At 61.2% G+C, this 25,412-nt stretch overlaps 1 protein-coding gene across 4 annotated transcripts; it reads left to right on the top strand.

Moving 5' to 3' along the window:
- Positions 1 to 1,984: 1,984 nt before the first annotated feature.
- Positions 1,985 to 23,919, top strand: ADAM8 (ADAM metallopeptidase domain 8). Of its 4 annotated transcripts, none has more exons than XM_074297227.1 (25): positions 1,985 to 2,137; positions 8,689 to 8,798; positions 10,617 to 10,693; positions 10,937 to 11,018; positions 11,145 to 11,221; positions 11,777 to 11,963; positions 12,164 to 12,223; positions 12,314 to 12,382; positions 12,674 to 12,843; positions 13,093 to 13,174; positions 13,370 to 13,518; positions 13,811 to 13,994; positions 14,868 to 14,957; positions 15,507 to 15,696; positions 15,976 to 16,054; positions 16,404 to 16,566; positions 16,781 to 16,858; positions 19,311 to 19,395; positions 19,685 to 19,771; positions 20,271 to 20,382; positions 20,926 to 21,076; positions 21,385 to 21,453; positions 21,813 to 21,863; positions 22,696 to 22,758; positions 23,047 to 23,919. In XM_074297227.1, exons 1-25 carry the CDS (start codon positions 2,062 to 2,064, stop codon positions 23,092 to 23,094), a joined length of 2,589 nt encoding a protein of 862 aa, XP_074153328.1. In that variant the 5' UTR covers positions 1,985 to 2,061; the 3' UTR covers positions 23,095 to 23,919. The 4 variants fall into 4 exon arrangements, 3 of the variants coding, with proteins under 3 accessions (XP_074153328.1, XP_074153329.1, XP_074153331.1); XM_074297230.1 differs by lacking the exon at positions 1,985 to 2,137 and adding an exon at positions 3,220 to 3,350; XM_074297228.1 differs by lacking the exon at positions 19,685 to 19,771.
- Positions 23,920 to 25,412: the final 1,493 nt, after the last annotated feature.

Here is a 25,412-nt window from a genome sequence, read left to right as displayed (position 1 = left end):
TTTCGGCCTCTGTTCTATCCGTGTTTCGGCCTCTGTTCTATCCCCGTTTCTGTATCTGTTCTATCTGCGTTTGGGTCTCTGTTCTATCCGTGTTCTGGTCTCTGTTCTATCCGCGTTTGGGTCTCTGTTCTATCCGTGTTTCGGCCTCTGTTCTATCCGTGTCTGGGTCTCTGTTCCATCCGTGTTTCGGCCTCTGTTCTATCCGTGTCTGGGTCTCTGTTCTACCCGTGTTTGGGTCTCTGTTCTATCCGTGTTTCGGCCTCTGTTCTACCCGTGTCTGGGTCTCTGTTCTATCCGTGTTTCGGCCTCTGTTCTATCCGTGTCTGGGTCTCTGTTCCATCCGTGTTTCGGCCTCTGTTCTATCCGTGTCTGGGTCTCTGTTCTACCCGTGTTTGGGTCTCTGTTCTATCCGTGTTTCGGCCTCTGTTCTACCCGTGTTTGGGTCTCTGTTCTATCCGTGTTTCGGCCTCTGTTCTACCCGTGTCTGGGTCTCTGTTCTATCCGTGTTTCGGCCTCTGTTCTATCCCCGTTTCTGTATCTGTTCTATCTGCGTTTGGGTCTCTGTTCTATCCGTGTCTGGGTCTCTGTTCTATCCGTGTTTCGGCCTCTGTTCTATCCGTGTTTCGGCCTCTGTTCTATCCCCGTTTCTGTATCTGTTCTATCTGCGTTTGGGTCTCTGTTCTATCCGTGTCTGGGTCTCTGTTCTATCCGTGTTTCGGCCTCTGTTCTATCCGTGTTTGGGTCTCTCTATCTCTGGCCACGCTGTCCCCTGTCTGTCTGCCTTTTCACCGTCTGTGCCTCCTCCGCATCAGCCTCCCGGCTTCCTTCCAATGTCAGCTAAAGTCGCCCCTAGCCCAGGAAGCCTTTCCCAAGCCCCTCAAGGCTCTTAACCCCCTGCCTTAATTAGTTCTCATTCATCCAGCGTCCAGCTTGTCCGCGCACATCCTCCAGTAGTCCCGGGCATTAGTCAGTGAGACTCCCGGAGGGGCGAGACTACCTCAGGTAAAAGTCATCTCCCGGGCCGGGCCCTCCCGCCCCTCCCAGGAAGGGGCGGGCTCCCAGCTGGCCCCTATTTTCCCTCTGGGGCTGAGCCCGGCCGCCGCGCCCCAGCCAGGGGACCTGGAAAGGAGGGTCTGGCGGCGGTTCCTGCCCGGGGCCGTGAGCTGGCTGTTCGGTCCCCAGAGTTACTGTGGCCACGTTGGGGGTTTCTCCTGGGCCCCTTCCACTCAGCTTTGCTCCCGGAGCACACCCCTTCCCCGGGGAGGGCTCGCCGTCCGGGCGGTCCTGGGCCAGGGTCTCCCCTGGGTCCCCGAACTCCGAGAAGCTCCCGAGAGCTTTAGAGCTCTCCAGACCTCGAGAGTGGCCACTTTGGGGGACCTTCTTGGGAGCTCTTAACCTGCGTGAGTTCTCCCTAAAATCGCCGTTTCCGCAAAGGCCCATCTCGAATTCAAGCCCCGTGGCCCGCGTGAGGGAGCCGCGCCCCCCCGGGCAGCGATTCCGTCGGGCGTGGGGCAGATTTGGCAGGCTTCGCTAAGGAGGCCTCTCCGTCTGGGGGCCTCGCCCGGCCCCCACTTTCCTTGGGAGCCTCCCCCTCCCTGAGCTGGCAAGTGACAATCGCATCGTCCAGGTGGGCGTCCCTGGCCAGCGCTTCAGCGACGGCCGGAGTTCCGGTCCGGTCCTGAGCGTGGCTGTCCGATCAGTGGCGGGTGGGAAAGCTCTGGCGTGGGGGGGGGGGGGCGCAGAGAGTCCCTCTGAACACCTGGGGGGCTTCCCCAGCCATTTCAGCCTTGAGAAAGCCTGCTGCCAAGGAGGCAGGAGAACTCGCCGCCAGCGTCCAGAACTTCCCTCTGCGCTGGAGCTGAAGCGGACGGGACGCCCACCCACGGCCGGCCACATTTGGCATCCACCTGAGCCCCTGAACTCTAACAGGGCGGAGGAGGAAACCAGAGGAAGGGGAGGGAGGGGAGCACCGCCCCCTCGCAGCCCGGGAGCACGGGGGTGGAGCGTCGGCCGACCTGGGACCGTGCCCAGTTCCGCTCCCGCCGGGTCAGAGCCGGGACCATGTGCGGCCGCCGCTGCCTTCTGGGGCTCCTGTGGGCGTTCTTCCTGAGCCCGCGCGGCGCCCCGGGGCTCCCCGGTGAGTGAGGGGCAGCGGAGCTGGGGGCCGGCCGCTCAGGCCGGAGGGAGCACGCTCGCCGCGCTTCGCGGGCTGTTTACCCGGCGCCCTCGCCCGGCTCGGGCCGGGGCCGGATCGCCGCCCGGGTCCTGGGAGGGATCCCGGCGTCTCCAGGCTGGTCCCGGAACGCGTCCCGTCCGACGGGTCCGAGGCTCGGGCGCTCGGGGAGGTTTGGCCCCCAGGCTTTGGTGAAGGGAAGTGAGTCAGGCGGGACCCCGGCACCTCTCCGGGGTGGGAGCCTGGGGGCGGCCGGGCGAACTTCCCGCTTCCCGGAGCGCGGGTGTGTCGGGGGAGAAGGCGCTGCGATCTGGGGGCTCCCCCGAGAGCGCTTCCCTCCCCTGCGCAGCCCCCAGCCCATGTGGCGGGAGGGAGCCTTGACCTTTGCCGGTTTCCCTGGGCTCTCGGGAGCCACCTTGACCGCCGGCTCTTCTACAAGCGTCCTGCCAGGCGGCTCGGCTCTCACTCGGGGTCAGCGCTCGGACTCCCCGAAGCTCGGCCCCGGGGCCACCCGGTCGGTCCAAGTTCTCATTTCGCTCCGAAACGCGGAAGGCGGCGGCCCGGAGTTCGGGGACCCAGCCGCCCAGCCAGGGCTCGGGCCTCCCGCTTGGGGGTCAGGGACTGAGGCTTGGGGGACGCGGGGCGTCTACGCCGACCACCCAAAGGAGGGGGAGGGCTGCACTTTTCAGGGAAGGTTGAGCCGGCGTCCTGAGTAACCCAAAACCTCGCGGCCGCCGCGGGAGGTGATTCCCCTATCTGCCCTGACTAATGGCGGTGAATCATCCGGTCCCCTGCGGCGGAGGCACCGGGAGCTGGGGGAGGGGCTTACCTCGGGGCCTGGGGAAGAGCCTCAGGCCGAGCGGGAGCCCCTGGTCTCCCCCAAGTCTCCCCCAGGTCTCTGCAAGTCTTAGGAGCGGGGACGGAAAGCTCCCGAGCCCGGGGACTCTGGCCCTGGGATGGGGTGACCTTGGATACGTGGCGTCCCTTCCCTGAGAGCCGGCCCGAAACCAGACACACGGCTGGTCTATGTGGAGCTGTGGGATGGGAGAGGACGACAAGTGCCGAGGGCTTTCTGAGCTCCACTTCTTTATTATTAATGGAAAGGGGGGAGCGCAGGGCAATGGGGCTCCTCCCCTGCCTGGAAAATCCCCTTTGCGTGAGCGCTGCGGAATTTAGGGTAAGCTGGGCTGGGAAAGCCACGGAGCGCGGGTAGCTGGAGGCAGGGACCTGGAGAAACCGAGGCTCCTCTGAGTTCCCGGGGCTGGAGGCTGGGGGGAGGAGCTGGGTGGGTGGTCGCTGCCGGAGCCCCATGCGATGGGAGGCGATAGCAGGACTTTGGGGGGGGGGGTAGAGTAGCCTCAGACTTCCCGCCCTCCCTGGGAGCTGGACTGAGGTCAGCGGGCAGGCTGTGCCCTTTCCCAGCTGTTTCTGTTCCCTTGTACTTCCACAGACAGCGGATAAGTGACTCTGACAGGGTCTCCCAGCCGGCCAACATTAGAGACCCAGGTCCTCAGGACTCCCCACTGTCCTGACCTTCCTACACCTCCCCCCCACTTTGCAGATTTTTATGAGCAGTTCCTCTAGCCATCAGAGAGAGTGCAAGCTCAAATCCCGGGGGGCAGGGCAGTTTCCCTTTCTCTGGGTCCGCAGCCCTCAAATCTCGCGCTTGACACATAGGAAATGATGAATATATATATTACTTGCTGGCCTGAGAGTAAGGGGAAGCAGATACCATTATTTCCAGCCTACAGGTGAGTAAACTGAGGTTCAAAGTAACTGTTCAGAACATTAAAAACCCAGAAGTTGGGACTCTGGGCCCAAAGCCAAACGAGTGTGACTTTGATCAAGTCCCTTATTCCTTTGGAACTCCCCCCCCCCCCATTCTCCTATAAAATGAAGGAGTGGAACTTATGGGGTAACCAGAATCATTCAAGTGCTAAACAGAGGGAAGGGAGGAAGTGGGGGGAAGGGCAGAGAAATAGAGACAGGAGAGAGATTATGACAGAGACAGGGACAGAGGAAGAGAGATTGTGACAGAGGAACAGGTTCAGGGACAGAAACAGTGACACAGATTACGATAAAGACAGAAAAGCTCAGGTCTTAGTTCCTTCTTCCATAAGAATTTTAGCCCTGGAGAGGCCATTACAGGCCAGATGGACTTACAGTCAAGGTGGAGCTAAGAGATGGAGTATGTGGGGGGGAGAGGGGAGGAGAGACAGTTCCTCAAGGGGACACTCCCTTCAGCCTCTTGTGGCTTGTCTTGGGAGATCACAGCAGTCAACTATATTAAATGCCTGCTGAATGCCAGGCACTGTGCTAAGCCCTGGATGGATACAGTTATGGGTAGCTGAGCTGTTCCATCACACCCCTGGGGCCACATAGTTCAGATGGAAAGCTTGAGGCCCAAAACACATGGCAGCTTGTCACTCTAGTAAAGGACTTTGGAGGCCATTTAGCTAGTCCAGCCCATACCTGCACACAAGGGTTTCCTGCTTCATCCTCAACAAGTTCTCATTCAGCCTCTGCTGGCAGAACTTGGGGACGGGGAAGTTCACTACTTTCCCTTCCCCAGCAGATTGCTTTCAGGTCTGGTCTCTGGGACCCCTTTTTATGGGACAGACACAAAATCAGCATCTCTCCCACACCGAGCTGTTTCATCTTTAGGGTGTCTATGCCCACTGTCTTCAGCTGGCCCTCAAAGACGACAGGGGCTAGAGGAGGGCAAACTGCCCAACCAGCCAGAACCAGGACTGAGACACAGAGCCAGTTCTGTTGACTCCCAGACCACTTGCTTTGTCCCTGTCATGTCCTTGAACATAGAGCTCCAGCCCAACGTGACCTTGCCTTGAGATCTTGGTATCACTCTAGAGGTCTCCCAGGCCTCCCAGGCCTGTTCTGGAAATCCAGGTGTCAGGACTAGTCTTAGGCCTGAAGTTGAACTTCATCATGGGCCTCGCAAGCCAAAACTCTTATCTCTTCCTTACAGAAAACTCCAGGATCATACTCCAAACTCCCCTGCCAAGCTTCTCGGCCACTTACACTTTTCTTCCCCTCAACTCTCAAATGGTGGTAGGGGTAGCCTTACAACCATCCATCCATCCATCTATCCACAGGCATTTTCCAAACCACCTGGAATGGAACTTACGCAGTGGGAGAAACAGATTGTAATCAGTACAAAATATGGTTTCTTTACAAAATCCAGGTTTCTTTATAGTTAGACTCCTAGAGTCAGCAGCTGTTACAGTATTCCAGGGGTGATGAGGGTCTGCACCAGAATGGGGCCAGTGCAGAGAGGGGGAAAAGTATTGGGGAAATGATAGGAAGATAGAGATGTTGCAGAGGTGCCATTGACAGGAAATGTAAAGATAGAATTGACAGGAGATATTGTATAAGGAATTGACAAGATGTTGTGAAGTTGGAATTGACAAGAGATGTTGTAAAGGTAGAACTGACAGGAGCTGTTGCAGAGGTGCCATTGACAGGAGATATTGCAAAGGTAGAATTGACAAGAGATATTAGTCAAGGTGGAATTGAGGAGAGAGGTTGTAAAGGTAGAATGGACAAGATGTTACAGAGGGGAATTGACAAAAGATGTTTCAGAGGTGCCATTGACAGAAGATATTAGTCAAGGTGGAATTGACGAGAGATGTTGCAGAAATGGAATTGTCATTAGGCAGAGGTGAAATTGACCCTAAAAAAGTAACAAAGGTGACATATACAAGACATGAAGAAGTGTGGCAGAAGTGAAAGTGACAAAAGATGTTTCTGGGGGGAGATCACGGGCTACGGAGACTTGGATGTTTGGTGAGAGAGCAAGGAATCCAGACTGACTCTGAGACTGGGAACCTGGCTTGGTTGCATTGGAAGGACATGGGGAAGCTGAAGGGTTTAGGGAAGACCTTTCTGTGGATGTGAGCTCTATTAGTCTTGATCATCCTGTGGCCAATTCTGGCATATGGAAGAGGCCTGCAAGTTGTGCAGGAGTGGTAGAGGGCATATGCAGAGGACCTGCCTGGGTTCAAATTCTGTGCAACTCTGGGTAGGCCTGTCACTCTCCCTGCCTAAGTTTCTGTTTCCTCATTTGCAACATGAAAAGCCTCTAGCATTCTTTTTTTTTTTTTTTTTTAATTTTTGGAATTTTTATTTAAAATTTGAGTTCCAAATTCCCTCCCTTAGACGATAAGCAATCTGATATAGGGCATACGTGTACTGTCGTGTAAAACATTTCCATTAGTCATTTTGTATGAGAAGAATCCAGAAAAGAGGGAAAGAAAGCTAGCACGCTTCTGTCTGTATTGATACCAGCTCTTTCTGCGCTTCAGCAGGCCTTGGGATTGTCCTGGATCTTTGCATTGCTGGGAACCTCTAGCCTCCCTTTCTGCTCTGCTCTGAGTCACACTGGCTCCAGGGGCCCCCTCAATATCTGCTGTGTCGTGATGCTTCTCCTGCGTCTCTGACGGGCAGGCTGGTCAGAAAGGACAGCTCAGTCCCTACTGCTCTGGTCCTAGATGCTGGTACTTGCAGAGGTCCAGAGAGGGTGACCAGCAAATCCTCTAGCCTAGGGGAGGGGTAAGCCAGACCTCTCCTTCTGCCCCCAGGATCTGCTTTTCCCTCGTGAGAGGGTGGAAGCCGCCCTGCCTGGGAAAGGAATGTGGCCCTGCAGGATGGGTGGAAATGTGGGGAGGTGTCAGGGTGGCCCTGAAACTCCTTGTATCGGGGCCAGGCCGAGGCAGGGGTCCCAGTGGGTGCCTCCTGCCATTTCACCGACCGCCTCTGAAACGATGAGCTGGATGGTTCAGTAGATAGAGCACAGGACCATAGTCAGTAAGACTTGAGTTCAACTCTAACCTTAGACACATATTAGCTTGTATGATCCCTTCACCCGGTTTGGCTCAGTTTCCTCATCTGTCCAATAAATTGGACAAGGAAAAGGCAAACTACTCCAGCATCTTGGCTAAGGAAAGCCCAAATGGATACAATAGGTTGTGTTCAGATGAACGAATCAGAACTATCTACAGTCATAGGAAAAAATGCTCTAACTCACTGTTGACTAGAGAAATACACATTAAACAGCTCTGAGGTCTCACCTCACACCTGCCAGATTGACTAATATGGTAGAAAAGGAAGATGATAAAATAAAAAGAAAACACTACTACTCTTGGTGGAGTCACAAAGTGATCCAGCTGTTCTGGAGAGCCATTCGGCACTCGCCCCAAGGGCTGCCCCAGTGTGCATGCTCTGACTCAGCAGTACCGCACTAGGTCTGTATCTCAAAGAGATCATGAAAAAAAAAGAAAGGAAAAGGACCCACACGTACAAAAATATAGCCACTCTTTGTAGTGGCAGAAGAGCTGGAGATTGAAGGGCTGCCCATCCCTTGGGAATGGTTACACCAGCTGTGGTATGTGGAATACTATTGTCCTATAAGAAATGATGCTGAGCAGGTGGGTTTCAGAAGAACCTGGAAAGACTCGCAGGAGCTGCTGCTGCGTACGGTGGGAAGAGCCAGGAGATCACCTACAGGCAACAGCAACACTGTGTGACTGGCCACCGAGGCAGATTCGGCTCTTCTCAGTCCAGTGACCCAAACCAACTCTACGTGCGAAGAAATGCGTCTTGGCGCCCTGCGGAGAAAGAGCTGGGGAGTGTGAACGTCGCCCGAAGCGGACTCTTCCTTTATTTTGCTTTTTCTTGTGGTTTTTTCCTTTTCTGACTCTTATTTCCTAACACGACCACTGTGGAAATGCATTTCCGTGGTTGCCCATAGATCGCCTCTTGCAGATTGCTTGTTGTCTGGGAAGAAAGGGAGAAAAGTGGGGGACTCACAATCTTATAAAAATGAATGTTGAAAAGTATCTTTATGTGTGACGGGGGGGGGGGGAGGATACTATGAAGTGGGGAGAGAAAAAAGAAAATTCCTCGAGGGGTCGTGCTGAGCCACACACAGCTGAAGACTGACCATAACAGCAAGTCTGACAAGATGGCGGCCGGGACTGATCTGTCGGGCAGGCAGGGGCGCAGATGCAGGCGAGGCTCCCGGAGCACGGAGGGGGCTCAGCTTGGGCTCTGAGCTGTGCCAGCCCTGGGGGTGCCCGTGGATTCACTCCGGGTGCCTGGCTTGTGCCTGTTGGCTTAGGAGCTGCTTTCCGGGGGGAGGGGGTGAGGCACGGGGACCGGGGCGAGCTCCACCTCTGGCCCCTTCAGCCCCGTCGAACTGAGCCCGCTGCCCATGACAGGGTCGGAGGCTGAGCTGCAGCCTCTGGTCTTTACCATCTCCTGCTTCCTCTTTCTTCGGTTGCTTGTCAAGGGGGGAGGCGCTGATGACCTGGGCCAGGCTGCCCCTTGACCTTTGGAAGATGCAGAGGATGCTGGAGGGAAAGGGGTTGGGAGGACGTCAGCCCCAGGAGGCTCACCACCCTGGGCTGGGTCCCCACGGAGCAGGCTCAGAAAGTGCCGGCCACGGGGGATGCTATTGGTGTCGGCCAGCAGCTTCTTCATGCTCTCCCCGTCTCCAGGTCCCTCTGCCCACCTGCCTCCGGCCGGCCCCCTGCCCCGCGTGGAGAAGTACGAGGTTGTGTATCCGCTGAGGGTTCCCGGCCCCCGGGCCCGGAGAGACCTGTCCCCGGTAAGTCCGCCTCCGCCTCTCGCCCCCGCAGCTGGGAGCAGTGGGCTCTGGCTCTAGTCAGACACTGTGGGGGGTCTCGGCTGCCCAGTAGATCTCCTCCCTGCGGCCCGGCCTGGCTGTTCCGGGAGTCCGGGTCCCCGGCTGGGAGGCGGCAACAGAGATCTGCAGCGGGCCTCCCGCTCTCAGCTAAAATCAGCCACATTTTCAGCAGGCAGTTAGGGAGCAGTGGGCTGGGGGGGCAGGCAGATGGGCAGCTTGTGCCGGCCCCCTCCTCCTTTAGTGGGGGTCGCTCGCTGTGGCAGGGGGCCTGGCCCTGTAAGGGCTGGTTTGGGAGCCAGGAAGCTGCCCCTCCTATGCTCCCATTCTCATCAGCAAGCACGGCCCAGCCAGCAATTATTAAACTCTTGCTGTGTGCAGGGGGCTGTGCTGAGCCCTGGAGGGACACGCTAGCCTAGTGTCATTGGGCTGTGTGCATACAAGTCTGATAGGACTGACCCCTGTGGAAGCAAGGAGACTGTCCCTCTGCCTCCAGCCTCCTTCACAGTCCAAACCCTTAGCTCATGGTCCCAACCCTCCCCGCTCCCTCCCCAGCCGGACCCTGGCCTCCGGGCAGTCCCGCTGGGAGCCCCTCCTCCCCTTTCTGGCCCTTCCCATGCTGGGGAGTCACATGTCTACACCAGGGAGCGGGGATGCAGCCCTCCTGTCCGCAGGCCAGGGCCCGGCATAACTGAGGCCGCCCTCCAGGGAGGGGCTCCAGCCTCCCTCCCTCCTGCCCACAGGGCTGCTGTCTCGGTGGTTTTTGCTTGTTTTCCTAATCTCACAACTTCCCCCTTCCGGGTTTCAAAGGGCCGACTCTGGGCCTGCCCGGCAGGGTCCGCCCTCCGCCCTCTGCCCGTGCTTTCCAGGCCGCGGCTCCTGGCTGCCCCCGCAGAGACGGGCCCAAGAGCCACAGGGTCCTGACGGCTCTGACCAGTCGGGGCCGGGAGCTGGCCCCTCTGTGTCTCTGGGGGTCCAGAGCTTCTGGCCTGCCCCGAGTAGTTCTGGTGACTTTACAGAGTCTTGTTTGCAGTGGACCCCCCCATAGGGGGTCCTCCAGAGAAGTGTGTGGGGAAGGGGGGGGGACTCGGGGCTCTGGAGGTCCAGGGATCTGCTGGATGCTGTGGGTCATCCCAGGTTACCCGCTGACCTTCACACTGCCTTCTAGCAGCGCTTGTGGCCCAGCGGGGGGAGAAAGAACGAGGGGGACGCACAGCCGGGGGTCGGACCTTTTTGGGGGCATGAGGAAGCGGTGTGGGGAGTTAGGCCAGCGGCCCACCCCCGGTTCTAGCTCGGAGCACAGCGAGGCCTCCGGCCAGGGAGTCAGGAAGGCCCCGGGCTCAGATGTAGTCGCAGACCGGGCGGCCCCGGCCCAAAGCCTGCCTCGGCTTCCTGCAAAATGAGCTGGAGAAGGAAAGGGCCAGCTGGGCGTCCCGGGGTCGGCATCGGCCGCTGCTTCTGTCCTTTCCGGCGGCCGGCACCTGAGACTGAGGGTGCTAAAAGGCTGGTATCGGAGGCTGGGCCGCCCACATAGTGCCCTTAGCGACTCCCCTTAGCGACTCCCCCTAGCGCTCTCAGGGTGGCTGGGGAGGGGGGCGGCTTGGAGAGGGAGGGGGCTGGGCCCAAAGGAGCAGGGGCGGTTCTGGCCAGCGGCGCTGACCGCAGCGAGTGCTGGGCCGGAGAAGGGGCCGAGGGGCCCTCCCACTGAGCACACGACCTCCCGGGGCTGGGGCCACCCTCGGCCTTCCCAAACGCCTTTGCTGGTTTCATTCTCGGGCTCAGACTCCGTACCCAGAAAACCTGCGCTACGTCCTGGCCATGGCGGGCCGCAACGTCACCCTGCGCCTGCGCAGGAACCGGTGAGTGCAGAGGGGCCTGGAGGATGCGGTGCGGGGCGCGCTCTGCCTGGAGGCGGGGGGAGGGGGCCCCCAGAGACCTCGGCCACTCCCCTGATGGAGTCTCCCCAGGCTCCGCTATCTGAGATGTGGAAGGCCGCAGGAAGGGGGAGGTCAGGAACCTGGGAGGGCCTCGAGGAAGCTGTGGGGGAGGGGGGAGAGCCAGGTGTGCTGTGGGGGGGTCAGTGGGCTGTTGCCACCTTGCAGGGACCTAATGGGGGCCAGCTACACGGAGACGTACACCCTGGCCAATGGCACCGAAGTCACCGAGCGGCCCGGCGCCCAGCAGGTAGGGAGGAGGCTGTGGGCACGGGGGGGCTGTGGGCACAGAGGGGGCTGTGGGCATCAGACGGGGCTCCCTGCCTGTCTGTGGGGCCCTCCTGTAACCCCTTTCTTCCTCCCACTGCGGGTCCAGGACCATTGCTTCTACCAGGGCCACGTGGAAGGGCACGAGGACTCGGCAGCCAGTATCAGTGCCTGCCACGGGATCAGGTAGGGCCGGCCCCGGCCGCCAGGAGTAAGGGAGACTTATTGCTTGGGAAGTTCAGGGCTGGGCCCAGGCCGGCCCAGCCCAGGCCCACCTGCCTTCCCAGGGGCCCTCACGGGGCCGTTCTGAACAAAGGGCAAGCTGGGAAAGGCTCCGGGCTTGGCCCCTTCTCTGTCCGAGGCCTCTCCCACCCCTAAGTCTCGGGCAGGTGGGATGGTGCAGTGGAAGCCGCGCTGGGCCGGCACTCACAGGAGGCTGTTCCGGGACTTCACTGGGCCTGGGGGGTGGGGCCCCTCTTGGGGAACAGCCCTTGGGCTGAGGGAGCGAGGAGCCGGTGCTGGGGTCCTCCAGGCTCCATGGGCCTTTCCCGGCCCGAGCCCTCAGGGCCCTCCCACCTGAGGCGACAGAGCCCTCCCTGCTCGAGTGTGGGCCCCCAGCGCCCGGGCCGCCGTGCTGCTGAGCTCTCGGACCCGCGGGGCCCAGGCCCGGCTCAGGAGCGAGGAGCCCCGAGGGCCGGCGGCCTGCGGCTCCGGGAGCAGACGTCCCGCCCGTGCTTGCAGGGGATTCTTCCAGACGGGAGCCACGGCCCACGTCATCGAGCCCCTGGAGGAGGCGGAGGGCGGCAGACACGCCGTCTACGGGGCAGAGCAGCTCGTGCGCAAGCTGGTGACCTGCGGGGTCAGCAACAGCACCCTGGAGGAGGACCTGGAACCCAGGATGTCTGCAGCCCAAAAGCCCAGGAACTGGGTGAGCCTCCCCCCGCGCTGCCCCCCGCCAACGGCGGTTCTCCCAGAGTCAGCCCGGGACTCCTCCCAGAGACTCCTCCCCGGGGGTCAGCCGGGAGACTCTTCTGAGGGGGCGGCGGAGGCAGGGAGGCGGAGGCCCTGTCCCCAGAGCTGGAGCCGAGTCGGGGCCTTGTCCCCTGAGCCCCCTCATTCCTCCCTCAGAAATCCCTCCCAAGGGAAACTCGCTACGTGGAGCTCTATGTGGTTGTGGATCATGCCGAGGTGAGAGACGGGGGAGGGCCGGGCACCCGGGATTGGCACCCGGGGCGGAGGCCGGGGAGGGGCTCACGGCCGCCGGCTCTCCTTCCTCAGTACAGGAAGTTCAGGAACCGAGAGGACATTCGGAGCCGCGTGAAAGAGATTGTAAACCACGTGGACAAGGTGAGCTCTTTGGGGGAGGGCCTCCCAACCCCCAGGCCCCGCCATGAGCTTCCTGCCCGCTGACCTGGCCCCTTTTGCACACAGGCCAGTGTGACTTGGGGGGGCCGGCGGGAGGGGGGGCGTTCTCAGGCTGCTTGTCCCTAGGGGCCATTGACCATGAGCCTGCCCCCTCCAGGCTGCCCGGGGCGGCTCTTCCTCCCCACGAGAAGGGCTGCTCGGGGCCCATCACGGCAGGGCCGGCTCCCTCACGGCCGGGCCGGCTCCCTCACGGCCGCCCCCCTTCCCCCCCAGCTCTATCAGAAGCTCAATTTCCGCGTGGTTCTCATCGGCCTGGAGATGTGGGACCGGCAGGACAAGGTCCAGGTCAGCAGCAGCCCCGACGCCACGCTGGACAACTTCCTCGGGTGGCGGAGCCGGGAGCTCGTCCCCCGGAAGAAGCACGACAACGCCCAGCTGATCACGTGAGTGGCGCGGGGGCAGGCCGAGATCCGCGCCCCCCGAGAGCTGCTCCAGGGCCGGGAGCGTGGGAGACGCCGTTCAGATAGTGGGGGGGGAGCGGCACCCGGGGCAAAGTCACGGGGAGAACGGTGTCGCGTGGAGCAGGGAGGGCTGGGGTGACTGTGACCCCCACGTGGAGCAGCGGAGAGGGCCCGGGGACTGCACCCCCTGCAGAGGCTGGTTCAGGGGTGTTAATGAGACATCTCTTTCAGGGGCGTGGATTTCGACCACACCACGGTGGGACTGGCCAAGGTGGCCTCCATGTGCACCCCGAGTTCTGGGGCTGTGAACCAGGTGACTACGGGGCCGGGGAGGAGTCCTCGGGGTCCCCGCCCTGCAGCCTCCAACGGGACTGAGGACCCCGGGCCTTCTGTTTGGGGGGCTTGGGTCCCCAGCGATCCTCGTGGCCTCCGGCTGCAGCCTCCGCCCCCGCCCCCTTCTGAGGGTGAGCAGTGGCTGACGTGGCCGTCCGCCGGCCTCCCCCCCCAGGACCACCATGAAAACCCCGTCGGCGTCGCGTCCACCATGGCTCACGAGATGGGCCACAACCTGGGCATGGACCACGACGAGAACGTCCCGGGCTGCTACTGCCAGGAGCACAGACAGAACGGCGGCTGCATCATGGCGGCCAGCCTCAGGTAGGGCCAGCTGCCGAGCTGCTTCCCCCCCCTCATCCCCAGAACTCAGGGCCCCCCCCATCCCCAGAGCGCCCCCCTTCCCATCCCATCTGGAGGGGACGTGGCGAGGGGGGCAGCTGGGGGCCCTCCGTCCCCGGCCTGGCTCCTTCAGTAACGGGGCTTTAGTCGGCTCTGGAGGCTCTGGGCCCCGGGCAGCCCGGTCAGGCCTGAGGGCTGTGGTTCCCTTCCTGGGGCTCCTCCCTTTCCCGACCCCACCGGAACGCCGCCCCCAGAACCCTCTGCTCTCCGGCAGCACCGTCTTCCCCAAGACGTTCAGCTCCTGCAGCCGCAACAACCTGGAGAACTTCGTGGGGAGCAATGTGTTCCAGGCCAGCTGCCTGAGCAACCCCCCGAGGCTGGAGGACATCTACGGGGGCCCGGCCTGCGGCAACGGCTTCGTGGAGCCGGGCGAGGAGTGCGATTGCGGCTCCCCAGAGGTGCGCGGGCTCGCGGGCCCCGGGCGGACGTCACCCTGAGTGTGGGCGAGGGCCGGGGGTGCACGGGATGTGGGCCGGGCAGGGCTGTGGGTGACCAGAGGCACAGGCCGGGCAGGGCCAGGTCAGTTATCCCTCTGGAGCGGGCCCTCATGGCACAGACTCAGGACGGGCAGGTCTAAAGGCACTTCCGAGGGCAGGGCATGGTCTGGGCTCCTCCTCTGCCAATCAGGAGGATGCTTCCTGCTCCGCTCCCTGCCCCCCAGGGCTCACCTGGCCCGCCCAGTCCGGAGCCTTCGGCAGCCCGGGCCGGGGAAGCGGGCACTGGGGGCGTGAGAGCCGCGAGTCCTCTCAGCACCGACCCCCAGATACGAAGTCTCTGCATGCAGATGCCGCCTTCCGTCTAGGAAATGACCTGGCCTGTGCCGGGGCCACGCCGCGGGCCCCCCGCCTGCCCCTTCCCTCTCAGGGGGCTCCTCGTGCCCCTGCCCTCCGGGCTGTCAGGCAGGTGCCAGGTAACCTGCCCCTCCGTGGAGCAGGCCTGGAGTCCCTTTAGAAGGCAGCCGGCTGGGGACCGGCCCCCAATCCTCCCCGGGGCCGCCTCCCGCCCTTGGCCTCTGGGCTCATCTGTCAGTTCCCAGCAGCCTCCTGGCCTTGGCTCTGTTCTGAAACTTGGGGGCGGATGACCCAGCTGGGGGCCCGACCCCTGACCCCATGAACATGGTTTGCAGCCAGATGCAAAGGGATTCCTCGGGCCACGGGCCAGGCCCCTGGTGTGCTGGGGTACCACGGCCACGGATCAGCGCCCTCTAGTGCTGGGCCAGGACCGGGGGCCAGCCCCTCCTGGTCCCCCTCACGGCTCCACCCTCTTTGCAGGAGTGCACGAATCGCTGCTGTAACGCCACCACGTGCAGACTGACCACGGGAGCCACGTGTGCGCAGGGAGAATGTTGCCACGAGTGCCAGGTGAGGCGGCCCCAGGAGGAGGCCGAGAGGGGAGAAGAGCCCCGGGGACCTCCGTGAGGCAGAGGCCCGGGCACTAACGCAGCTGCAGAGAAAGCGAAAGGCCGGGAATGCATTTTAGGAGTCCCTGCATGACCAAGCCTTTATTAAGCTCTTGCTGTGTACAGCAGGCCCTGTGCTCCGGGCTTTATACGTAGCTCCTTTTGCGGAGAGAGCTTGCCACTGACTCCCTAGGGCCGGGAGCTTCAGGCTGGGGGAGGATGGTTCCAGGACAGGGACTGTGGGAAGTTACAGGACGTGGGGGGGGCCCTGGGGCACAGGAGCCTGGGGACGCGGGGGGCCGGGGTGGAGCGCCACCCTCCATCTCCAGGCCTGCGGGACGTTAAAGACGAGGCAGGGAGGGTCTCACGGGAGGGGGCCGGATCGAGGGCCAGGGCGCCTGGCGTGGAGGGCGAGCTGCCTCTCCCCGCCGGGAAGGGGCGTCCAGCCCGCGGCGGGGCCCGGGACAGCCAGGCCTTCGGCGCTGACGCGGCTCTGTTGGCGCCGACTCAGGTGCTTCCGGAGGGGCGGGTGTGCCGGGAGGCCCGGGACAGCTGCGACCTGCCCGAGTTCTGCGACGGCCGGCGGGGAGAGTGTCCGGAGAACGTCTTCCGGGAGAACGGCGCCCCCTGCCCCGATGGTTACTGTTACAACGGGGCCTGCCCGACCTACCGGCAGCAGTGCCAGGCCCTGTGGGGCGGCGGTGAGCCGGCGGGGGTGAGGGCGGCTGGGAGAAGGGGGCCGGGCCCCGGGGAGCCTCCGGCCTGGAATCCCACAGAGCCGGAGATGGGACCTCCGAGCGGGACATTGAGCCAGGAACCCACACTCAGAGCCCCGCCAGGCAGCGGGAGCCGGGCCCGGGGCTGAGCTGCCCACCAAGGGGCTTCATCTGGGGAGGGACGCTCGGCCCGGGCCCCTTGTCGGGTCCGGCCCTTCCCTGCTGCGCTCTGCCTGGAGCTTAGTGCTCTTTCTCCCGTGGCAGCTGCTTCCGTGGCCTCTGACAGATGCTTCGTGCTCAACGGCCTGACGGGCTGCTCGGTTCCCTCGCCCTCCCAGCGCAAGTGAGTCTGCCGCACTTTCTCCCTGGTGCCCCTGTGGTCTAGGGGGACGTCCTGGGACACCGGGGGGGGGAGGGGAGCCCCCCGCCGGCCACATACGCCCACAAGGTCAGCCAGCACGGGATGAGTGAATTCCAGATGTGCCATGGGGTCATAGACCCCAGGGTCATAGTTCAGGGGCAAGGAAGGGGAGGTGACCTTGGCACGAGTGGCAGGGTGGGGGCGATCCCGAGCCCAAGTTCAGCATCTGGGGCTGAGCTCTCAGCGGCTTGGATTCCCTCGGGCTGAAGCTGTGGAGAGCCGTGGAGAGCCGTGGAGCTGGCCCGCTGAGGGGGAGCCTCTCTCCTGGCAGTTTCAACAAGTGCGGGACCCTGCAGTGCTCCGGGGGCACGATCAGCCAGAGGGCCTACTGCACCATCACGCTGGACCGCAGCACGTGCGCCATGGTGGGCAGGGGGGACGCCGAGGAGCCCTTTGAGCGGGTGGTCACCGGAACCAAGTGCGGAGAGAGGATGGTGAGTGCGGGCCGCTCGGGCTGCGACCCCCAGGTCTCGTGGGCCCTGTGAGCCTTGGGGGAGGGAGCTTTGGGGGTCTCGAACAGAAACGTGGGCCTCTGGCCCCTACTCTACTCAGGAGTGGGATTGAGTCCCGGGCCCCACAGAGCGCAGCTGGTGGGGGACACGGCCAGCGCTTCCCCTCGACACCCGCCCCCCTCACCTCACCTCCCAGGTTTGCTACAATGGGCGCTGTCAGGACCTGCGCGTCTACGGCGACGAGAACTGCTCTAGCCAGTGCAGCGGGCACGGGGTGAGTCCAGATTGCCCCGTGGGGTCTGTGTTTATGTGTGAGGGAGGACCGGCCCGGGACTCCTGCCCAGGACCCTGCTTCCGCCCGGGGTGCCCTTCCTTTGGCTCATCCTCCTTGTTGCTTCTTCCTCCACTTTGCTCCCTTTTCTTGGATGTGCACACACGTGGGGCTCACCTTGCGGCCTGTCCCGAGCCTGCTTGATCTGGCTTGCGCCGGTGGCTTGCCCTCTCCCTCCATCATCACCCCTCTTAACCAACTTCCGCGGCAGCAGAGCACTCTTGCTGCCTCTCAGCGGGCGAGCCCCTTCCCTCCCGGTCCAGACCCCAGGATCTTGGGGGATCTCTGTATGGCCAAGGCTGGCGCCCGCCCCCAAGCCATCCTTACTCTTTGCCGTTCCTTGCAGCACTGTTTGATTTTTTTTTTTAATTTTTGAATACATTTTAAAAGTTCCATTTTTCCTTTTTACATAGACTTGTCAATTTGTGAGAAGTGACTTAAAGAAAAATTAACCCCAGTGACCTTGTGTGCAGCATGTCGCACCCCGGGGCCCCCACCATTTTTTTAGGAACAGAAACCCATTCTACCTTATCCCTCCCCCCAAAACAAAACCTGAAGGAACAAATATTCAGTCAGGAGGAAGCCCCTTGTGGCTTTGGGCACATGAGGCGCCTTTTGGTTTTTAGGTCTCCTTCTCCATGTTGTGTAATCTGCCTGCTGGCCAGGGCCTCTTTTTAACCAATACACGTTGTTTTGATAATTATTGCTCTGTGGAATGGCTTGCAGTCAGTGGGGCCTCCTTTGGTCGTTATTTCTCCTGAGATTCTTGACCATTTTCTCCTCTATATTTTCTCCTCTTTTATATCCCCTTCATTTAACACTTCCTTCCCCACCCAGAGTGCTATTCTTTTAAAAAGAAAAAAAAGAGAGAGAAGAAAAGGCAATTCAACAAACCCCTGACACATGAGGCCTTGCAGATTAGAGCAGAGCCTCCCACCTCCCTCCTTGGCTCTAGTCTGCGCTGGCCATGGTTCGGTCACGTCGCACTCTTGCGGTCTTGGTGCTTCTGCTTGTTGCATGCATCTTCCTCCCGATCCAGCGGCTCACAACTCTGTAATGACCTTGGACTCCGTACTGTCTCTCCCCTAAAGCCAATAGGGTTCAAGGTTTATCAATTTCACCTCCCCAGCATCTCTCAATTTCATCTGCATCATCTCTCTTGTGAATTTCATCTCTATAGCACATTTGTCAATTTCAACTCCCCAGCACTGTCAATTTCATCTGCAGCATCTCCCTTGTAGATTTCACCTCTGCAGCATCTTCCTTGTAGATTTCACCTCTGCAGCATCTTCCTTGTAGATTTCACCTCTGCAGCATCTCCTTTGTGGATTTCACCTCTGCATCATCTTTGTCAATTTCATCTACTGCAACTCCCTTGTGAATTCCACCTCTGCAGCATCTTCTGTCAGTTTCACTGTCCAACATCTGTCAATTTCCTCTCTGCAGCATCTCCCAGTGTTCCCTCCTCTCTACAGACTCTCATCACCTCCTACCTAGACCATGAATAGTTTCTTGGGGTAAGAGTAGGGAGGTCTGCCTGCCTCCAGACTCTCCTCACTCCAGTCCATCCTTCATGCAGCTACTAATTTTCCTAATGCTTGGGTCCATCCATGTCATCCTCTGCTCAACAAATTTCAGAGGCTCCAAGGTCAAAGCCATTTATTTATAAGCTTGCCCCTCTTACCTTTCCCCAAAATCTAGGAACACTGGCCATCCCCCATGCCTGGAACCCCTCCTCTGACTTCCCTGACTTTCTCAAGTCCAAACTAAAATCCCACCTTCTAGAACATCCTCAGCCAAACTCATTTGCTAAGGCAATTGCAGGTGATGAGCAACTGAAAGCTAGGTACAACCTCCCACTGCTTGAGTTTTCTGAGCTGATATTTTGTGTGGCTCGTGAATGGTGTAATACATATCCAAACAGTCCTTGGCGTACAAAAGGTTCCCCATCCCTGATCCAGAGGAAGCTTTCCGTAGCCCCTCTTAGTTCTCATGCCTTCCTTCTGTTCCTTCTTTCCTATTTATCCTGGATAGAGGTTTGCAGGTGGGTTGCTTGACTCTCCCATTAGATAGTGAGCTCCTATTTGCCTTTTTTTGCATTCCCAGCATTCAGCATATAGTAGTCACTTAATAAATGCCTGTTAATTGAGATCACTGTTGGTAAGGAAGAGTCAAATGCAGGTCTGCACAACTGAGTTCTAGGAATGTGCCATGTTGGCAATGGCCTACTGTGTGTGTGTGTGTGTGTGTGTGTGTGTGTGTGTGTGTGTGTGTGTGTGTGTGTGTATGAGATTGTGAATGTGTGTGTGATTGTATGTCAGTGTGAGTATGTTTGTGTGTGTGTGTAAGTGTGTTGTCTGGGCCCTGCTTTTACCCTCCGATGCTCTGCTTACAGGTTTGCAACCACAAGAGGGAATGCCATTGTCAGCCGGGCTGGGCTCCACCTTACTGCCAACAGAAAGTGACTGATGTGACCTCAGGTAGACACGCCCAGCGACCCTTTGGTGACGTGATCTCCCCCCCCCCCCCACTGGCTTCCTTCCCCTTCACAGACGGGATCAGAGAATGGCCAGCCAGGCTCAGCTGGAGGCGCTTGCTCGGGGTGAAGACGGACACTGTCCGCAGCAAGCAGCCCAGAGCAGCAAGAGGCCAGGCCTCGAGTCCTAATTGGGGAGGGGCCCTTCCTCAGCCAAGCCAAACAGGCCTGGGAGGCTGTTCCTCCAGAGCAGTCAGTGATAGTTGCGTTGCCCTCTCTGTCTCCCTGGCTAGACCAGCGTGCACAGCCCGAGACAGCCACTGTGAGCCACCCTGTTTCAGAACGCAGTTGTCCGGCCCCCAGCCCTGGAGAGACCGCTGGTTAGCTCCTGATGTAAACAGTCTTGCTGCCTCGATGTCTGCCAGGCAGGGGAGGCCGTGAGGGGATACCCCGTTCTGGGCCGGGGGAGCAGAATGGCTCATGGGCGTCTGGTGGCCGCTGAGCCCGCCTCACCCTGGCCTGGGTCATTGCTGCGGCAGAGCTGGGAAGGGCTGAGGGAGGGCTGGGCTCAGACCAGCCGCAGACCTCTGGGGAAGGGCTGGGGGCAGGAAAAGCCCATGCAGGTCCTGAGGTTGTGGCGAAAAGCCCAGAAGTCACGGGGATGCTGGGACTGTGTGGGCAGGCTCGGCTCCACCCTGGGCTTCGGCTCGGTCACGTCCCCCTTGTGGGGCACTAGCTTGGTTCTGTTGATTCAAAGGCTCAGGGCGAAGAGGCCGTGGGGCTGGTCCCCACTGGCCTAGGCTTCTCAGCACAGGGTTTGCTGCAAGGTTGCTGCAGCTCGGACACGCAGCAGGCCCAAATGCTCCCTTTCCCCCGCAGGGGCCCAAGGGGCGCTGGTGGGGATTCTGGTGACCCTGGCTGTGCTCGTCATCCTGCTTATCGTGGCCTTCATCCTGTACAAGCGTCGGGTGCTTCCCCCTTTCCAGAAGCGGTGAGGGCCCGGGGGGTGATCCTCGTCCGCTGCCCTGGCCCAAGGGCTCTGACTCTGGCTCCGTCTAAAGGAACCCCGGGCCTCGAGAGCGGCCCGAGTGTCGGCGGAGCAAGGAGCGGGGCGGGAGTCGGGAAGTCTGGGGACGATGTGGCCCGGGGTTGGCCCCGCTTTCTGAAGCCCCCGGGAGGCCTGGGCTTGGTGGGAGCCTAGGCTCAGAGCGCCGGGCTCGGCTATTCGGGTCAGGGGCATCCCAGAGTGCCCGGCGATCCCCGGTCCCGCGGCGGGTGACTTCGGACAAGCCGCGGCCCTTCATCGAGTCCCATCTTGCTCATCCATAAACTCGGAATGGCCTCTCAGCTCCCTTCCAGCAGGGGCTGTGATTCCCAGAGCCGGGGGGGGGGGGGGTTAGGGTGGCCCAGCTGCTGTGTGTGCAGGGAGCTCAGGGCGACGGCCCGCCCCCCCTCCGCTCACCCCAGGTAGCCCAGCCCCCAGACGCCATCGGCGTTCCACTCAGCTCTAGTTTTCGCCCTTTGCCTCCCTCAGGAAAATCGCAACAGAAGCCCCTTCTGGCCTCTCCAACCCCTTGTTCCGAGAAGCTGGCAGCAGGGCACCCGGCCCAGCCTCTACCGTACCTGCTGCCCCCCATCCCAAGCCTGGGCCTGCTCCGGGGGTCCCTAGACAGCCACCCCCCGTGGTGAGTGCGGCTGGGGGAGGGGGGACGGTAACTCAGGGATGTGAGCAGGAGGGGCCGTGCCGGCAGACCCCCCACGCACAGGCTCCTCGCAGACCGACCGCCGTGAGGGTCCGGGCTGAGGCGGCCTCCTGCACCCGTTCCGTTTCCTACAGGGGCGGCCATTTTTGCCAGGCCCCGCCCTCCGGGTGCTCCCCCCGGGACAGACCTAAGCACGCTCCTTGTGCTACCCGAGCACAGAGCAGCTGAGCTTGCCGGGCCGCCGGGACCCGGAGCAGACCCTCGTGACCCTCTGCCTCGTTTCTCCACAGCCTCCTGCGGCGCTTCGGCCCGAGGCCCCCTTCCAGGTGCCCGTCTACACCAGGCAGCTCCCTCAGCAGGTAAGCTGGGGCCTGGCAGCCTGATCTGGGGACCTGATGGGGGCAGAGAGGCCAGAGGGACCCAGGCTTCCCCTGGGAGAGCGCTGGGGAAGGGGAGGAAGCAAATAATCTGGCCACACGAGTCCTTGGGGGCTCCTGGACAGGAGAAGGGGCTTGGTGGGACCCAGGACCTTGCCTTCACGGGGGGAGCCCCTCTCGGGGCCTTTGGGAACAGTTTTCACAAACCAGAAGCCCCGCTCAGGGCCCCTAGTGCAGGATGGGGACAAAGCCGGCAGTTGAGGTGCCACGGGCTGCTCTCAGATCCCACCCCCAGCTCGGGGCAGCCCAGGGACCTCATCCCCTCTTGCTCTCACACACAGAACAAGCCTGCACCACCCAGCAAGCCTCTGCCAGAGCTGAAGCCCAAGCAGGTGAGGCGTCTGCTTGGGGAACCTCTGGGGTCCAGGAGGGAGGATTTGGGGAGTGGGGGAGGCAGCACCCCCTCGGTCCTCTCCCAGTCCCCTCCACGCCACAAATCCCCGCGCCTTCCCCCTTCCACTCGGACCGAGCTTTCCACTCGCTAGGAAGCAGGGGAGCCGGGTCCGCCCATTCTGACCCTTCTGGGGCTCAAGGCGTATCCATGCCGCCCTTCTCGGCTCATGCCGTCTTTCCTGTCCCCGTGTGGAGGGCTTAGGAAGCTTGAAGGGGACCTCTGAGGTCTCGGCTCGGCCACCGGGCCCCAGGCCCGTGGCTACCTGGGAGGGAGGGGGAGGTTGTCCTAGCCCAGGAGCGCCAGTCTGGAGCCGAGTGTCCCGCGGTGCTCTGGTCCCGAGAGGCGAGGAGCTGGAGCTCCCCGGAAGCCCCTCAGCCAGCCCCCACTTCCTGTGGCCCAGACAGCTTGCCGGAAGCCCTCGGCTGGCTGGGGTGCAGGGCTGGGGCTCCCCTTTGGCGAGTTGGCAGCCCATCCCAAAAGGCACTGCAGGCCTTGCTGAGCTTGAGGTGCTGGGGGCCAGAGGGAGGGCGAGCCAAGGGTGACCCGACTGCCCGGGAGTATCCGGGGGGCCAGAGGGAGGGCGAGCCGAGGGTGACCCGACTGCCCGGGAGTATCCGGGGGGCCAGAGGGAGGGCGAGGCGAGGGTGACCCGACTGCCCGGGAGTATCCGGGGGGCCAGAGGGAGGGCGAGGCGAGGGTGACCCGACTGCCCGGGAGTATCCGGGGGGCCAGAGGGAGGGCGAGCCGAGGGTGACCCGACTGCCTTTCAGGTGCTCAAGCCAACTTCTGCTCCTCCACCACCACCTGCAAAACCTGCAGCTGGGCCCGCCCAGGTAAGGTGCCTTTAGGAGGACCCGAGACCCCTGTGCGGCCGAGCTAGCTTTTAAAAACCATGAGCTCGGAGGGGGCGGCCAAGGTCTGTCCTTTGTGCCTAGGAACACCCCTCTTCCTGCTGCTGCCCTTGTAAATCTGGGGGGGGGGTCTCGCCCCCCCAGGGCCTTTTATCTCAGGAGAGTGAAAGTCCAGTCCGACCCCGTCCATGGGGGCCCGAGAGAGCGGCGGCTTGGCGGGGAGTGGGCTGCGGGACACGCTTCTCAAGAGCCTCCTTTTCCTTCCCTAAGGGAGCGGGTCCCAAGGTGGCTCTGATGCCACCAGCCCGGCGCCGGTGACTGCCCACCTGGACCCGGAGACCGGGGAGTCTGCGCGCTGCTTTGATGGTCCCCAATCCTGGCTGTCTGGGACCACGCTTGATGTCGCAACCAGTCATCCGCCATGCAGGGGGAGGAAGGAGGTGGGATGGCCCGTCCGCCCCCCAGCTGGGCCCCGAGTTGCCCGTCTTTGGAGAGCCTCGACCTCCCCAGACAAGGCCCTGGCCTTCTGCCCTTCCCATGGAGGTGAGGGTTCCCTCCAGGCAGCTCCGGCCACCGCCTCTCGCAGGAACGGCGGGCCCGGCTGCAGTGCCACCAAGGGAGCCGTGAAGCCTTCACTCCCTCCCCCAGGGGCAGCCCTTGCTCTTGTGCAGGAGGGACACTTCTCAGGGACAGTGGCTTCGCTCCAGTCATTTCAAGGGCTGCCGGGCGTCGGGGGCAGGGCCCAGGTGCCCCGGCCGCCGGCCTCTCCCGCATCTGGACCTTGGCGCGGGCCGCGCTCACTCGCTCCCAGGAGAATCAGGCGCATGCGCAGCCTGTGCAAGGCCTCGGCCCCCCGGGACCCCCGCGCTCTGCTCGTCCCGGCTTGGGGATGACCGTGTCTGCTGCTCCCTCAGCACTGACGGCGCTTTTCTGATCAGTTTTCCTTGCTAAAAGTGCTGCGTTTATCACTTGTTCTGGGAGGATCTTTGGGTAATGGGGAAATGCCCTAATTATTTTTATAATATTAAAAACTCATTCTTTATGTATTCATCTGTTTTTATGAGGCCCCCCCACAGGGCAGAGCTTGTGGTTTTGATCACATTTACACATTGTTTTTGTAAAAATAAAGTACCCGAAGGCTCTGGCGCTTGTCTCTGTGGAGCCGCGCTCTGTCCCTGGAGCTCGGAGTGCTCCTCCGTGTAACTATGGTGGGTGCTCCTCCGTGTATCTATGGTGGGTGCTCCTCCGTGTCTCTATGGTGGGTGCTCCTCCGTGTAACTATGGTGGGTGCTCCTCCGTGTATCTATGGTGGGTGCTCCTCCGTGTATCTATGGTGGGTGCTCCTCCGTGTATCTATGGTGGGTGCTCCTCCGTGTATCTATGGTGGGTGCTCCTCCGTGTCTCTATGGTGGGTGCTCCTCCGTGTAACTATGGTGGGTGCTCCTCCGTGTAACTATGGTGGGTGTTCCTCCGTGTATCTATGGTGGGTGCTCCTCCGTGTAACTATGGTGGGTGCTCCTCCGTGTATCTATGGTGGGTGCTCCTCCGTGTAACTATGGTGGGTGCTCCTCCGGGTATCTATGGTGGGTGCTCCTCCGTGTATCTATGGTGGGTGCTCCTCCGTGTATCTATGGTGGGTGCTCCTCCGGGTATCTATGGTGGGTGCTCCTCCGGGTATCTATGGTGGGTGCTCCTCCGTGTATCTATGGTGGGTGCTCCTCCGTGTAACTATGGTGGGTGCTCCTCCGTGTATCTATGGTGGGTGCTCCTCCGTGTAACTATGGTGGGTGCTCCTCCGTGTATCTATGGTGGGTGCTCCTCCGGGTATCTATGGTGGGTGCTCCTCCGTGTATCTATGGTGGGTGCTCCTCCGTGTATCTATGGTGGGTGCTCCTCCGTGTATCTATGGTGGGTGTTCCTCCGTGTATCTATGGTGGGTGCTCCGTGTATCTATGGTGGGTGCTCCGTGTATCTATGGTGGGTGCTCCTCCGTGTATCTATGGTGGGTGCTCCTCCGTGTATCTATGGTGGGTGCTCCTCCGTGTATCTATGGTGGGTGCTCCTCCGGGTATCTATGGTGGGTGCTCCTCCGGGTATCTATGGTGGGTGCTCCTCCGTGTATCTATGGTGGGTGCTCCTCCGTGTATCTATGGTGGGTGCTCCTCCGTGTATCTATGGTGGGTGCTCCTCCGTGTATCTATGGTGGGTGCTCCTCCGTGTATCTATGGTGGGTGCTCCTCCGTGTATCTATGGTGGGTGCTCCGGGTATCTATGGTGGGTGCTCCTCCGTGTATCTATGGTGGGTGCTCCTCCGTGTATCTATGGTGGGTGCTCCGGGTATCTATGGTGGGTGCTCCTCCGTGTATCTATGGTGGGTGCTCCGGGTATCTATGGTGGGTGCTCCTCCGTGTATCTATGGTGGGTGCTCCTCCGTGTATCTATGGTGGGTGCTCCTCCGTGTATCTATGGTGGGTGCTCCTCCGGGTATCTATGGTGGGTGCTCCTCCGGGTATCTATGGTGGGTGCTCCTCCGTGTATCTATGGTGGGTGCTCCTCCGTGTAACTATGGTGGGTGCTCCTCCGTGTATCTATGGTGGGTGCTCCTCCGTGTAACTATGGTGGGTGCTCCTCCGTGT

This window comes from Sminthopsis crassicaudata, chromosome 2 (genome assembly GCF_048593235.1).
Source record: "Sminthopsis crassicaudata isolate SCR6 chromosome 2, ASM4859323v1, whole genome shotgun sequence".
NCBI classification, from domain to species: Eukaryota; Metazoa; Chordata; class Mammalia; order Dasyuromorphia; family Dasyuridae; genus Sminthopsis; species Sminthopsis crassicaudata.
This window is presented reverse-complemented; position numbering and strand designations above follow the sequence as displayed.